General features: G+C 43.4%; 1 protein-coding gene across 3 annotated transcripts in view; it reads left to right on the plus strand.

The window, feature by feature from the left end:
• The first annotated feature begins 1,314 nt into the window (after nt 1–1,314).
• Nucleotides 1,315–14,914, plus strand: part of LOC126252018 (7-methylguanosine phosphate-specific 5'-nucleotidase) — a 102,887-nt gene continuing 89,287 nt past the window's right edge. The window contains exons 1-2 of one of the 3 annotated variants that reach the window (XM_049952804.1): nt 1,315–1,503; nt 1,633–1,694. In XM_049952804.1, the coding sequence (XP_049808761.1) occupies nt 1,653–1,694 (42 nt within the window). In that variant the 5' untranslated portion in view covers nt 1,315–1,503; nt 1,633–1,652. The remainder of the gene's footprint in view (nt 1,504–1,632; nt 1,695–14,914) is intronic. The other 2 variants (XM_049952802.1, XM_049952803.1) reach the window with 2 other exon arrangements.

Consider the following 14,914-nt stretch of genomic DNA (forward strand, 5'->3'; position numbering starts at 1 on the left):
AAAATTATTGTAACACTGAATTAATCTTAACAGCTAGATGACCATTCATCCGAAGTGTTTTTGTAAAATATAGGTTCTGGTCTTCAAAATGTTCTGTAGTGATTACGCTACATTTACTTACATTACCAGACACATGCAGTATACAGTGCATCTCAGTGTAGTTGTTCACTTCATAGATCAGTCAGAGCTGTTACGAGGGGTGCCTTACTAAACCATCGAAACATATCTACTGAAAGAAGACTAAATTGGGGTTCTGTATGCCGCCACACTCCCGCCACACAGTTAATATACAACATGAACAACAAAGGTCCCAAAACACTTCCCTGGGCCACTACTCTAAATACTTCTTCTTCAGTCGATTACTGTCCTTACAAGCCGGCCTCGGTGACCGAGCGGTTTTAGACGCTACAGTCAGGAACCGTGCTGATGCTACGGTCGCAAGTTCGAATCCTGCCTCGGGCATGGATGTGTATGATGTCCCTAGGTTAGTTAGGTTTAAGTAGTTCTAAGTCTCGGAGACTGATGACCTCAGATGTTAAGTCCCATAGTGCTCAGAGACATTTGATCTATTTTTTGTACTGACAAATAATATGCTGTGTCCATCCAACCAAGAAATCCTCATTCCAGTTAGACATTTCACTTGATACTCCATTCATTAATAAGCATTTGTGTAGTACTGAGTCAAATGCCTTTCGGAAATCAAGAAACACTATATCTACCTAACTGCCTTGATCCATGGCTTTCAGAATGCCACGTGAGAAAGACATGAGTTGGGTTCCAAATATTCGATGTTTTCGGAATCGATGCTTGTTGAAATGGAGATCACTCTGCTCGCTATATATTACTACATTTAAGATCTAAATATGTTCTAAGATTCTACACAAACGGATATCAAGGACAATAGACGGTAGTTTTGTAAACCATTTCTGCTGCCCTTCCTGTAGATGGGTGTGACCTGCGCTTTCGTCCAACGACCTGGCGCTGTGTGTCTAATTTTTGCATGTTTGTATGTTTTTACATGTTCTTTGCCCTGAAAGTGAATTTAATAAGATTTTTATGTAAATTTGGGCTACCTGCAAATAATATATCGTGTCCATGGATGGATAAATAAATAAAAAATCTTCTACTTTCGGACTACAAAGATCCTTTGACGAAGAGGATTGAATGTTGCTGAGTACTCACACTCGGATTACTTCACAGCTGAGCGTTATAAAATATTTCTGGTCATTATATTCATTATATAAATTCATTCCGTAACTTAAAACCAGTTGTGACTATTCCTATACTTGTACTGACTGGTGATCACTTTTGCTATCTTTGGAGTAGCGGCACAGCTGTTTTTGGCAACGTACAGAATGTCGCTGGCGACTTGAAAGTGACAAAGGCAGCAAATAGATTGGCGTCTATGAGTCGTTTATTTATTGTTTATCTTCTGTGGGATTAACGTAGTTATAATCATTGTCCAACTGATGTCTTAAGCCGTGAATCAAGACTGTTGGTAAAGTGTGTATGCTACTTAACTTTTTTTTTATGGATTGTTTATTACTTTTCCGGCTGTGAAAAGCATGAGTATAGTAACTCAGTGGCAGTAAAAATGTTCGAGTAATTGTCGTCATGAACCGTATTTTGCAGAATTGCCGTTTTGGTGTAAAATGAAAGACATAAAGGCTGGGAAGAAGATAAGGATCGAAGACGTAAGTTTCTCTAATTAAGGCTGTTACATTCATCTTTCAAATACACCAGCTACTTAGTTAACAATTTTAAATTTTGCGGGTTAAGTTTCCATGACAAAGTTTTTTTTTTTTTTTAGTTCCTCAGGTTTTTTTTTTTTAGCATGTTGTTTCGGTTTCATCGGTATATGATTGTAGCTGCACATACAAAAATAGAATAGACTGAAGATCAGACATTCATATATGCTGACGTCAACTCGTTTTCATTTACTGCAGGAACAAGAGGAATGACTTCTTGTTTGATTTGTGACACATGTGAACAATCATTGAATCAGCTGATACCAAAGTTCTGCTTTGGCCCAAGGCAGTTCTGCTTTGGCCCGAGGCGGACATATTCCACTCGTCGAAATATATGTAGTAGTAGTTTTGTTTATCTTTTTATCTCTTTTATAAGGATATTAGGCGTGTCACAGTATTACAATTTAAGAATAACAAAAACAAAGTAACTCACTTATACAGACTTACATGCCTAGAATGACAAAGATCAGTTACGTAGTTGGCTATGTCTTATAGCAGGAAACGTCCTAGCATTTACTTGAAATAATTTAAGAAGACATCGAACACATAAATCAGGATGGCTGGGTGAAGATTAGAGCCTGCACCCTCCTGGTGTAAGTCCACTCTGTAAAGTGGTGCAACCTCATTCAGTTTAACCCTAGTGTACAATACTGTTTTACAAATAAGTTATTTGATAATGATCAAAGGGTAAAGCAACACTGTTCATTCATTTCTCACGACCAGTCATTGCACACACTATAAACACATTGTTCCGTAACACTAAACACACTATCAGCTGATAACAGGACCATCTTGCGCACTGCAGCTTCTTATTTGCTGGCTGAAAAACTGGGTCAGTATTCCTCTGTAACGAGTGATGTATTGAGCTCATGAAGAGGATAAGATGTTAGTATTAAACATTGCATGGCTTCGGTGGTACATTTTTCCAGAAAATCAAAAAAAAGGAACTAATGTAGTTTAGTTTTATGTGGGATGGTAGATGTTACATTATTATTATTGGGTTAAATTTTTTCCTGGTCCCTATTCTGTGTTGTATAAGCAATCCGTCAGTGCATAACTTTTTTGGGTTAATGTGTACTTTTAACCATCTTTTTAAATAAGTTTGTTTGAGTAATTTCTTTAATCTTATTTGCTAACTTACAGTTTTATTCCTTGGTAGAGAATTATGTTTTGAGTTTTATATTTATTCTTTCTTGATAAATGTAAGTTCAGTCTAGATCTTGTTCCATGATCGTGGACATTACTGTTTTAGCAATAATTACCAATGTTATTTTTTATGTGTAAAACTGTTTGGTCAGTCTAGATCTTGTTCCATGATCGTGGACATTACTGTTTTAGCAGTAATTACCAATGTTATTTTTTATATGTAAAACTGTTTGGTAAATGTATTCACATGGTGCAGTTTAATTCCCCAGTTACAATGATCTCAACACCTATTTTTGGTTATTTATTCTTATGGCCCTCTTCTGCGTCTTGAAAACTGTGTTCACATTTTGTGAATTTGATCCCCAGAAAAGAATTCCATAGTTAAGAATTGTGTATACATATGACTAGTATGTAACTAAAACTGTCTGATACTGATGACAGGACCTGAAGGGTGTAACATGCTGATGACATTCTGTTTGCGAGGATCTTCAACTGAGAATCATTATCCATTCCTATAAAGTCTGCATTTGTTGCACTGCCTATAGTACTGCCCTCTCTATTTTCCCTCAGACTGAAATCAGGGCTTTTTTTTTTTTTTTTTTTTTTTTTTTTCAGAGCCATTTTACTCTTTATTGACCCATTGTAACCTTCCTGGAGGGTTTGATTTATTTTCTCTGCAACGCATTCACTTGTTTTCTCAGTGACTGTGATATTGCTTCGTCCTTCATGACTAACACTAGTGAGAAGGTCATTAATGTACACCATGAACAGTATTCGTCCTAAAATGCCATCCTGAGGAGCTGCTAAATTGATAATTTGGCTTTAATAAACATTAGAAAGATCTAAAACTATTCCTGTAACACATCTGTATTTGTGAAGAACATAAAGTACCACTTTTGTGAATTCTACGATGGCTGATACCTTGCTGCTGCCACTTTGAAAACCAAATTGTGATTCACTTAAAATATTGTATTTATTCTAGTAACTCATTAATCTGCCTTTCAAAACTGGTTTTGTTGTTTTTAAGAATGGTGACATTAGGAAAAAGGGCCACTAATTTTCTATGTTTTCTGGGGTCAGCAGAGGTGTCCGATCCCACCCGGTTTTGACCTGTGATGTAAGGGTGTTGTGCTGCGTGACGTCATGACAGCATGGAGTTTAGTTTGAATTGGTTGTTTTTGTAGATGTCATCTTGTTGTGTTACAGCGCGGAGTTTAGTTTGAGTTTGTTGTGTTTGTAGATGTCGTCTTGGTGCGGTTGGTGGTGTCCTCTGGTGCTGTCTGTATGATCCACGTGTTATGAGGTGGATTGGGTTCATTTGAGCGTCGTTGGTCGCAGTGTGAATTAATTTGTATTGACTGTGATTGCAGAACAGAATCTAGTTTCAGTGAGTTACCTAATTTTTTTATTATGATTGCGGTATCTATTGATGTTATTGGTTTGCTGTTCGTTGTGCGGTAAGGTCTTTAATTTATTTTCTGGCTTCTTTTGTTAGGTATGGGTGTGAAGGGGACACCCTACCTGAGAAACTAAAGATTATGGTTTATCGATGTGATATGAAGCCAGTGAAATTTAACAGTTCGTGGTTGTGTGCTGAGATGGGGGAGGACATGATGTCCCTCATAAAATTTTGGCAGATGTTTGGACTGCTGGTCGAAATAGTCAAGTGCAGTGTCTGTAAAGAGAATATGCGGTTGGCCAGAATTCCGGTGCCTCAGACCAGGGATTTTTACATGAGGCAGTGCCGAAGTGATAACCTTTGGTGCTCCATTAGATGCAGTGCCTGGTTCAAGAAGTCTAAGTTGGCCGTGAGAGAGATTGTTTAAATGACTTATTATTTTTGTTATAGATCCTGCATCAGTTTTTGTATGTATGAGACTGGTGTGAGTGAGAGGACAGTTTTAGATTCGTTTTCTTTTTGTAGGGAAGTTTGTTCACAATAGGTTAAGTATAGGGGTAAGTTGGGTGGGTCGGGTGTGGTGGTCGAGATAGATGAGTCGCAGTTTGGGAAGAGGAAATATGGGAGCTGTAAGTCTCCAGCTGGTTTATAGGTTTGCGGGGCCATTATTTCGTGGGGGTGGGTGGGTGGGGGGGGGAAAGGTGAGGGTTGTGGGGGGTGGTTGGGGTTTGTAGGTGGTTGGTGGGTTGGGAGGTTTTGTTTTGTTTTTTGTTTTTTTGTGTGGGGGAGGGGGGGGGGGGGCACTGTGTTTGAGGCTGTGGTTGCATTTGATTGTGATGGCTGACATGTGTAGTGCCGGAATTTTTGCGCGGTAAGTAGTTTTTTTTTTTTTTGGGGTGGTCTGTTGTTCGTGAGTTGTGATGTTTTGTGGGGTTTTTCATGTGTTTTTGGCATGGTGTTATTTATCGCTGGTGTAGGTGTTATGTTTTGGTATTATCACTTCTGGTTGATTTATGTAACTTAAGGGAAGTATCCGATTCCAATGTTTTAGTTGTAGATGCATTTTGGTATCATGAGCTGTTGTTGACCTATTTAGGTCAAGGAAAGTGTCCGATTCCAATGTATGTTGTCGTAGGGACTGTCACTTGTAATTGGCCTGTATAGGTCAGGGGAAGTGTCCTATTCCAATGTGTCAATGTAGCTGTGTGTGTTTTGGTATCGTCAGTTGTAGTTGACCTATTTAGGTCAAGGAAAGTGTCAGATTCCAATTTTTGTTATTAGTGTTGGTTTTGTGGGATTGATAGTTGTGGTATAATTATAATTTTTGGGTGTTGTTGGTTTTTATTTTGTGCTATCACTAATTGCGGTTGAGCTATGTAGGTGAAGGGAAGTGACCGATTCCTGTGGATATTGTGAGTGTAGCAGAATGTGGAAATTTTGTGTTGTTTCTATGTCATCATTTTGTGTGGCTTTAGGTTGTGGTGTGTGTGTCTATGTGTTTATATTCAGTTTGTCCCCACCCATAAAACCCAATTTGACCAAGCTGATCCCATTAGTTTGATTATATTTTTTGAGGTAGATGTGTTTGTTTTTTTTATATGTATTTCTGTGTTTGTTGTCGTGTTTACGTAATGATGTCGTATGCGCCATATTGGAGATGTTGAGAATGGTTGTTTTTGCCATATTGGTGACGCATGGGTCAAAGCAGACGAGTGGAATCGGACGCCTCTGTAATCCTGTTAAGTTTCTTTAGCAGCAGTACAACTCTTGCATGTTTCAAAATTTAAATACTTTACTGTGGAAAATTCTCAGACGTGATGGAATCTTTATGTTTTTTCAGGGAGCTTGTATGCTCTTTATCCATTATTTCAGCACACACATTAATACTTCTTGTAAGCCTGCTGACTTTCAATTTTTTTAGTTTTTGTACAGTTTTACTGATTTCACGTGTTGTTGTTGGTAGCAAAAACATTATTTACAGGTCTCATAATTGTTTTTGTGAGTGTTTGCTGTAACATCTCTGTAATACTTGAATAATTTTCATACATGTAGTTTGCCGGGTAGTGTGGATCATTTATTACTTTGTCCCCCTCTGCTATCAGTATGTTGTTATGCCTTTGTTTGTATCTCCATCTTCCTTTCTTATGACATCTTGGACTGCTTTGCCTTTATTCTCTGCATTGTATATTATTTTGTCAATTACTTTTTTGCAGCAATCAGCACATTCCTATAAATATTTTTGTACCTACAATAGAAATTCAAGACTGTGGCTCTTCATGACTCTATCATGGAACTGAGGCACTTCTACATCTACATATACACTCCATAAACCACTGTGAGGTGCATGGCAGAGGGTTTGTCCCACTGTGTCAGTTATTAGGGTTTCTTCCTGTTCTGTTCAGATATGGACTCCAGGAAGAGTGATTGTTTGAATGCCTCTGTGCTTGCATTAATTATTCTAATCTTATCTTCACAATCCCTACTGAGCGATGTGTAGAGGGTTATAGCATATTCCTAGAGTAATCATTTAGAGCTGGTTCTTGAAACTTTGTTAACAGACTTTCTCGGGATAGTTTACATCTATCTTCAAGAGAGTTCCAGTTCAGTCTCTGCAATATCTCTGTGACATGATGCCCTTCTCTTTATGAGCTGAATATCCCCCGTTACTCCTATCTGGTATGGGTCCCACGCATGTGAGCAGTGTACTAGAACCGGTCGAGAGTGAGATTTGTAAGTAGTCTCATTTGTAGATTAATTACACTTTCCCGGTATTCCACCAAAAACCAAAACCTACCACCTGCCTTACCCATGACTGAACCTTTGTGATCATCATTCCATTTCATATCCCTACAAATTATTATACCCAGGTATTTGTAAGAGTTGGCCAATTGTAACAGTGAGCCATTGATACTGTAGTCATAGGATACTACAATTTTCCGTTGTGTGAAGTGCACAATTTTGCATTTCTGAACATTTAGAACAAGTTGCCAGCCTCTGCACCACTTTGAAATCTTATCAAGATCTGACAGAATATATATACGAAGACAGTAACTTGTTCTCGAAAGAACAGTTACTGTTGATGACCGTGCAGCTTTTCCCTGGAATAAATGATGACTAACTGACAACCTCAGCTGCCGACAGGTGTTGTTGATATACCTCGATGTGGACAGCTGAAAATGTGGGCAAATGTCTATAAGGTACAATACGTATGTAGAATTGCGGACAGTTGGGAATGTGAGTCTCACGGGAAGCGTGCAAGGAATAAGTCCCTGCAGTCGCGCTATTCATCTGTGTCCTCGGTGGCTCAGATGGATAGAGCGTCTGCCATGTAAGCAGGAGATCCCGCGTTCGAGTCCCGGTCGGGGCACATATTTTCAGCTGTCCACATCGAGGTATATCAACAACAGCTGTCGGCAGCTGAGGTTGTCAGTCATCATCTGACTGAATGTTTGTGCAGCTTCTTTCGGGTAGTATTTCATTATACATAACGGCACCATCTGCAGAAAGCCTGAGTTTACTATTAACATTGTCTGCAAGGTCATTATTATACATCATGAGCAGCAAGTGTCCCAACACACTTCCCAGGGGCACACCTGAAGTTACTTCTACATGTGACAATGACTCTCCATCGAAGATATCATGCTGAGTCCTCCCTATGGAAAAGTCCTCAGATCTATTAACAAATGTTGCAAGATACCCCATACAATTGTACTTTTGATAATAAGTGTAGGTGTGGTGCTGAATTACATGATTTTCGGAGAATGTGGAGTACTGCATGTACTGATTACCTTGATGGCTTTCAAATGTCAAGTTAGGAAATTGTGAGTTGAATTTCACGTGATTATGTTCTTGAAATCTGTGCTGGTTGGCATTGAGGAGGTCATTCTGTTCAAGATACCTCATTGTGTTTGAGCTCAGAATATGTCCTAAGATTCTACAACAGATCAATGTCAACGATGTTGGATGGTAGTTTTGTGAGTCACTTCTATTACCCTTTCTGTAGGCAGGTGTGACCTGTTTTTTTTGAAGAACTGGGCACAGTTTTTGTTTGAGGGATGTACGATAGATTATAGTTAGAAGAGGGACTAACTCGGTTGCAAATTCACTATAGAATCTGACAGTAATTTAGTTGCTCTTTGGAGCTCTGTTCAGTTTTAATGCTTTCAGCTGTTTCTTGACAACACTGGCATTAAATGCTAATTTTATTCATCTTTTCAGTGGTATGAGAATGAAATTGGTGCAATTATAGTGGGTTTCCCTTTCTAAAGGGACATTTAGAAACAGAATTAAGCATTTCAGTTTTTGCTTTGCTACTCATAGTTTCAGTTCCTTTCTGATTCTCTAGGGAGTGAACACCCCAGGGGGCTCACGGTTCTTTCGTGAGTACGTGCGTGGCGAACATGGGGCCCCGAGCTATTGCAGCCTTCCTTCTTTCCAGGACTGGATTTTCTTGCCCTTCCCCTCCTTTCCTCTCCTTGCCCCTTCCCCTTCGCCCTCTCCTCTCCCTCTCTTGGTGTCCTTGCTTATGTTGGCCGCGCTATCCTCCTGGTTATGTTGGTTTTGCAATTTAGTTTTATTGCGTAATCACCTCTTCCTTTTGGCATTTCCTGGTTTCCCTCTGGGGTTTGACCACCATTACTAAATTTCTCTTCCATAGTGTGAGCCATTTGGGGAGAGCACCTTACCTAGTGTCTCCGACATGTACCCTCCTAGTTCATTCCACCTTTACTTTCACGTCATTGTCTGATGCTAGGGTGCATAGTCAGCACGGTAGCCAGCCCGTGTGGTGGGGTCGCTATGTACCCTTTTGGTTGCGTCCCCTGAACACACAGGGATCACACTACTGATACATGAGCTGTGACCTCCTCATGTAACCCTAGGAGTGGTTGCTTGTCATCCTGGCCGGAATTTCCGGCAATGGCCACCGTGTCAGACGGCCCTTGCTGTGGCTGGGTGGCGCCCACAAGGAGAGCCCCGATTGGAGTGGGTGGTATCAGGGCGGACACTATACAAATGAAACACATACGGGTCCAGAACTCTGGGCATTCTTCTGTGGTCGTCTCTGTGAGTGGAACTGATACTTTTAGTGCTGCTTCTCCTGCCCCTTCGGCCTTCCCTTCCATGGCTACCCCCTGGGAGGAGGGTCAGACCCGTCGGCTATGGGCGAAACCTTTCCCCTGCTATCTGATTTGCACCAGGACTGATGGGGATACTTTCACCAATACCAAACCTTTATTCTTTGTGGAACACATTGAAGACAAGTTTGGCGAAGTGGACTCCCTGAGCAAGATGAGGTCGGGTTCATTGTTGATCAAAACTGCTTCAGCTGCCAAGTCTGCGGCCCTTCGTGCCTGTAACCATCTTGGCACAATTGCTGTGTCCATTACCCCCCACCAGTCTCTAAATATAATTCAAGGTGTGATTTTTCACAGGGACCTCATCCTTCAAACTGATGAGGAACTTCGGGACAATCTCGGGCGGCGGGGTGTTCACTTTGTTTGGCGTGTTCAGAAGGGTCCGAAGGACAATCGCATTGATACTGGTGCCTTTATCCTGGCCTTTGAAGGGGACACCCTACCTGAGAAACTAAAGATTATGGTTTATCGATGTGATATGAAGCCATACATCCCACCTCCTATGAGGTGTTTTATGTTCTTGCATTTTGGACACGTCTTCCTGCTGTTCGCAGGCCCCTCTCTGTGGTGTCTGTGGATGTCCACTCCATGAGGGGAGTTCCTGTGTTCCCCCTCCTGTGTTTGTTAATTGTCATGGCAATCATTCTCCACGTTCACCAGATTGCCCAGTATATAAGAAGGAAAAGAAGATACAGGAGTATAAGTCCCTTGATCGTTTAACCTACACTGAGGCTCATAAGAAGTATGCACGTCTTCACCCTGTGTCCATGACGTCTAGTTATGCTTTAGTTACATCTTCACCCCGTCCTTACCCCAGTCCCGGACCTCTCTCCTCGCCCCCTCCCCTGCAGCTCCCACACCTTCTCCTACAGGCACTGCTCCCCCTCCCCAGCTGGAGAAGTGTCCCACTTCTTCGGCGTCTGCCGGTTAAGGGCGTCCCTCCCAGGATACCCCTACCCAGCACCTTCCAGGCCAACAGTCTGCTGCCACACGACAACCGTGGGAACCACAGTCGGTCGGCCCCCAGGTCGCCCGATCTCTTTCTGTTCCCGATCCTGCTGCAGCTGGCTCCTTTATGCCACACAGCCCTCCTCGATCTCAAACAGAAAAGAAGAAGAAACATAACGGCACAAGGAGCCTCTGGTGTCACCAGAGTTCCCATCCCCGGCTTCACAACCAGACTCTGACCTGTTTTTCATGGATGTCGCCCCCTCCTTGTTGGTGACGGATGGTGATCCGGCGGCATGACTGGCTTTAGCCTGTTCAACCCCATTTCCATCATCGTTCTGTGGTTATCCAATGGAATTGTAATGGATATTACTGTCACCTTCTGGAGTTGAAATCCCTTATTTCGTCTTACTCTGCAGCTTGTGTGGTTCTACGGGAATCTCGTTTTACTGATGATGTCTCACCAAGCCTCTGTGGGTTCCGTGTTTTCTGTCGAAATCGGGTCGACCCCCTGCGGGCTTCTGCTGGTGTTTGTACGTTGGTCCATACAGACGTCGCTAGCACATGGATTCTTCTTCAAACTACATTGGAAGCAGTTGCTGTTAGGGTCCACCTGGTTACTGACGTCATGGTTTACAATCTTTATCTCCCTCCTGACAGGACTCTTACACCTGCTGCCTTAACTGCCCTTCTTCAGCAACTTCCTCCTCCCTTCCTCCTTCTCGGGGAGTTTAATGCTCATCATCCCTTGTGGGGCAGTGCATTTCCATCTAGATGAGGTCTTCTCATAGACCAGTTTATTGCAGACCACGACTTGTGCCTTCTTAATGATGGCTCCCCTACCCATGTCAGTGCCTGTCATGGTACCTTTTCTGCCATTGATCTTTCTCTTTCTTCTCCCTCCCTCCTCCCTTCATTACACTGGTCGCCACTCGACGACCTTTGTGATAGTGACCATTTCCCGTTGATTCTCTAGCTCCCTTCCCGCTCCCCGATGGTCTTTCCAACACGCCGATTGACCTCTATACACTGCACAGGTCGTGTTTCTCCCTCTTTGTTGGGTTGTATTGTTGACGTCCTACGTGACATGTCTGACACACGATTGTTCGCGCTGCTAGCCTTGCTGTACCGCGCTCATCTGGACCATTTCACCGCGGGCAAGTCCCATGGTGGAGTACGGCCATTGCCATCCATGATCGCCGTTGAGCTTTGCAACACCTTAAGAGGCACACATCCATTGCCAACCTTATTACCTTTAAATGCCTTCATGCTAAAGCCCATTATTTAGTCAAACAGAGCAAATGGATATGCTGGGAATGCTTTGTTTCTTCCCTCGGTTCTACGGTCCCTATCTCACGGGTATGGGCTACACTTCGCTCTCTCCAAGGTTGCCATCAGCAGTCCACCCTCCCAGGCCTTCACCTCCCGGATGGCCTTTGTACGGATGCATTGATTCTTGCGGAACATCTTGTGACCCATTTTGCAGCGGCATCAGCATCAGCCTCCTATCGGGCTGCTTTCCTTCATCGGAAACAGCGGGCCAAAGCTTCTGCCTTATGTTTTACCCCTTGTCAGTCAGAATCTTACAACTAACATTTTACTCAATGGGAATTTCTTTCTGCACTTTCTTCTTCTCATGATACGACCCCTGGCCCAGACTCTATTCATAACCCACTGCTTCAACATCTCAGTGCTCCACAACGGCAACATCTTCTCTGGGTGTTTAACCGTATTTGGCTCCAGGGTGACTTCCCTTCTCAGTGGAGGGATAGCATCGTGGTACCTGCCCTTAAGCCTGGTAAGAACCCCCTATTTGTTGAAAGCTATTGACCAATTAGTCTGACAAATGTTGTTTGCAAGTTACTAGAACAGATGTTAGCCGAATCTCGGGATCTATTGTCCCCTTACCAGTGAGGCTTCTGAGAGGGACAGTCTCCGATCGATCATTTACTTTGCTTGGACTCTGAAGTTCGGCAGGTTTTTTTCCCACCGCTGCCATTTGGTTGCAGTATTTTTCGACTTTCGCATGGCCTATGACACGGCTTGGCGCCATCACATCTTTCTTACACTTCATCAGTGGGGTCTTCGGGGCCCACTCCCGATTTTTATCTGCCATTTCCTGTTCCATCGATCGTTCAGTGTTCGGGTTGGTACTGTTTTTAGTTATCCATGGACCCAGGAGACTGGCATTCCACAGGGTTTTGTATTGAGTGTACTTCTTTTCCTCATTGCTATCAATGGACTTGTGGCCTCTGTTGGTCCTTTGGTCGCCCTTGCTCTGTATGTGGATGATTTCTGCATTTAGGTTAGTTCCTCTTCGACGGCCTCTGCAGAGCGGCAACTCCAGGGAACTATACGGCGTGCCTCTGCATGGACCCTCTCACACGGCTTTCAATTCTCTCCTTTAAAATCGCGGGTGGTCCACTTCTGTCACCGTACTATGATCCACCCCGATCCAGAGCTGTATCTCGATGCACAACGATTGCCTGTGGTCCCACAGTTTCGTTTCCTGGGTCTTCTTTTTGACAACAAGCTCACTTGGCTGCCCCATATCAGACTTCTGAAGGTAGGATGTTTCCGTAAACTTAATGTTCTTCACTTCCTTGCCCACACCTCTTGGGGTGTGGACCGCTCCATCCTTCTCCGCCTTTATCATGCTTTAGTTCTGTCTCACTTGGACTATGGTTGTCAAGTTTATGGTTCGGCTGCTACTTCCACACTGCACATGCTGGATCCAGTCCACCATCGTGGTACCTGTTTGGCCACCGGTGTCTTCCCTACTAGCCCTGTTGATAGTCTCCTGGTTGAAGCTGGGATCCCCCCCCCCCCTCCCTCCTTTTCTGTTCAGCGGTCCCAGCTTCTGGTGTCTTATGCAATCGCTGTCCGTTCCTCTCCCACTCATCCTTCCTATTCTATCCTGTTCTCAGACCATGGATGTCGCCCTTGGGTGGGTTTACCGGTTAGGCTCCACCTTGCATCCCTTCGCCATGATTTTCAGCTTCCTTCTTTGTCCTGTCCTCCACCTCCTTTTGTGTAATGAGCCACCCCCACTTTGTGGTTGTGGAGCCTTCCAGTCAGTAGCCCACATTTTGGTGGAATGCCCCCTTCTTTTGGCTCTCCGTACTGACTACAGCCTCCCTCGCACTTTACCTTTAATGTTGGCTGACGATTCCCGGATAGTCGAACTGGTTCTCAGTTTCCTCCAGGAAAGTGGATTTTATTCTCAGTTTTAAGGTTTTTAATCTCACTCTGGTATTGGGGCAGGGCATTGAGCGTGGGGTATCTCCCACTGTATGCTGTTTGGAGATTCCCGACTCCCCTCCCTGGCCAAGATCCTCTTTTCTTCCCCTTTTACTCTGTTTTTATCACTTTTTAGGATTGGTTAGTCTCCTTTTCCCATACACACTTCTACATTATAGCGGTTGAACACTTTTAAGTCGCAGGTGGTCTTGCCTCTACTGCTTCAGAGGTGGAATATTTCCTGCCTTTAGCAGAGGGTCGCCCTCTTGCTGACTTACCTCATTTTGTTTTTACCATTGATGACCTGACTGCACTTTCATGTTTTTTAGCCTTTTCCCTTTTATCGTTCTGACTTTCCTGAGATGTCACACTATCTGAATGGACCACATTTGAAACAAGGGACTGAAGACCTTGCTGTTTGGTCCCTTCAACCCCAATCAACCAACCAACCATCTAGGAAATCGTCTCTGGAGATTGGCCTCCCGGAGACTGATTTGCGGGCAGTCTTACGCCGCGAAGTTCTTTCGGTTTGGGACGCTGAATGGCGCAGTCTGCCCACGCCCAACAAACTCCGTCCAATCAAGGCGACGACGACTGTGTGGCTGTCGTCCATGCGGGTCTCCCACAAGGAGTCTGTTGTCCTCTGCCGGCTGTGCATTGGGCACACTCGGCTTACGCACGGCCACTTATTGCGCCGTGAGGACGCGCCTATATGTCGCTGCGGCTCCGTGTTCTCTGTGGTCCATATTTTATTGGAGTGTCCGCATTTAGCTGTGCTCAGGCAGTTGTTCGCACTGCCTGACACGCTCCCTGCCCTTTTAAAAGATGACTCTGCTGCGGCTGACTTAGTTTTACGTTTTATTCGGGCAGGGGGTTTTTATCATTTAATCTAAGTGTTTCTGTTTTATCTTATAGTTTTGTGTTGATTCGGGCCTTTGGCCTCCGGTTTTAAACTGATTTTTTAATGTGTTTCAAGTGGTTGGCTTTTCCTTTTTTATTTCTATGGTCGGCCAACCACCGTCACACTCTGTGTGATTTTAGTTCGTTTAGTCCGGTCTTTGTCTCAGTTTCTCTTGTTCTGTGTCGTCTGTGCTCTCTTCTGTTAGTCATTTTTATTCCCTGTGATTGTTTTTAGTACTTGGAAAAAGGGACCGATGACCGTAGCAGTCTGGTCCCTTTAATCCCACAAACCAACCAACCATCTAGGGAGTGGACACTAACTTTAGTGCTCCTAACAGCCTTTACATATGACCAGAATTTCTTTGGGTTTTGTGAAAGACCACTTGACAATATTCTGC

This window comes from Schistocerca nitens, chromosome 4, assembly GCF_023898315.1.
Source record: "Schistocerca nitens isolate TAMUIC-IGC-003100 chromosome 4, iqSchNite1.1, whole genome shotgun sequence".
NCBI classification, from domain to species: Eukaryota; Metazoa; Arthropoda; class Insecta; order Orthoptera; family Acrididae; genus Schistocerca; species Schistocerca nitens.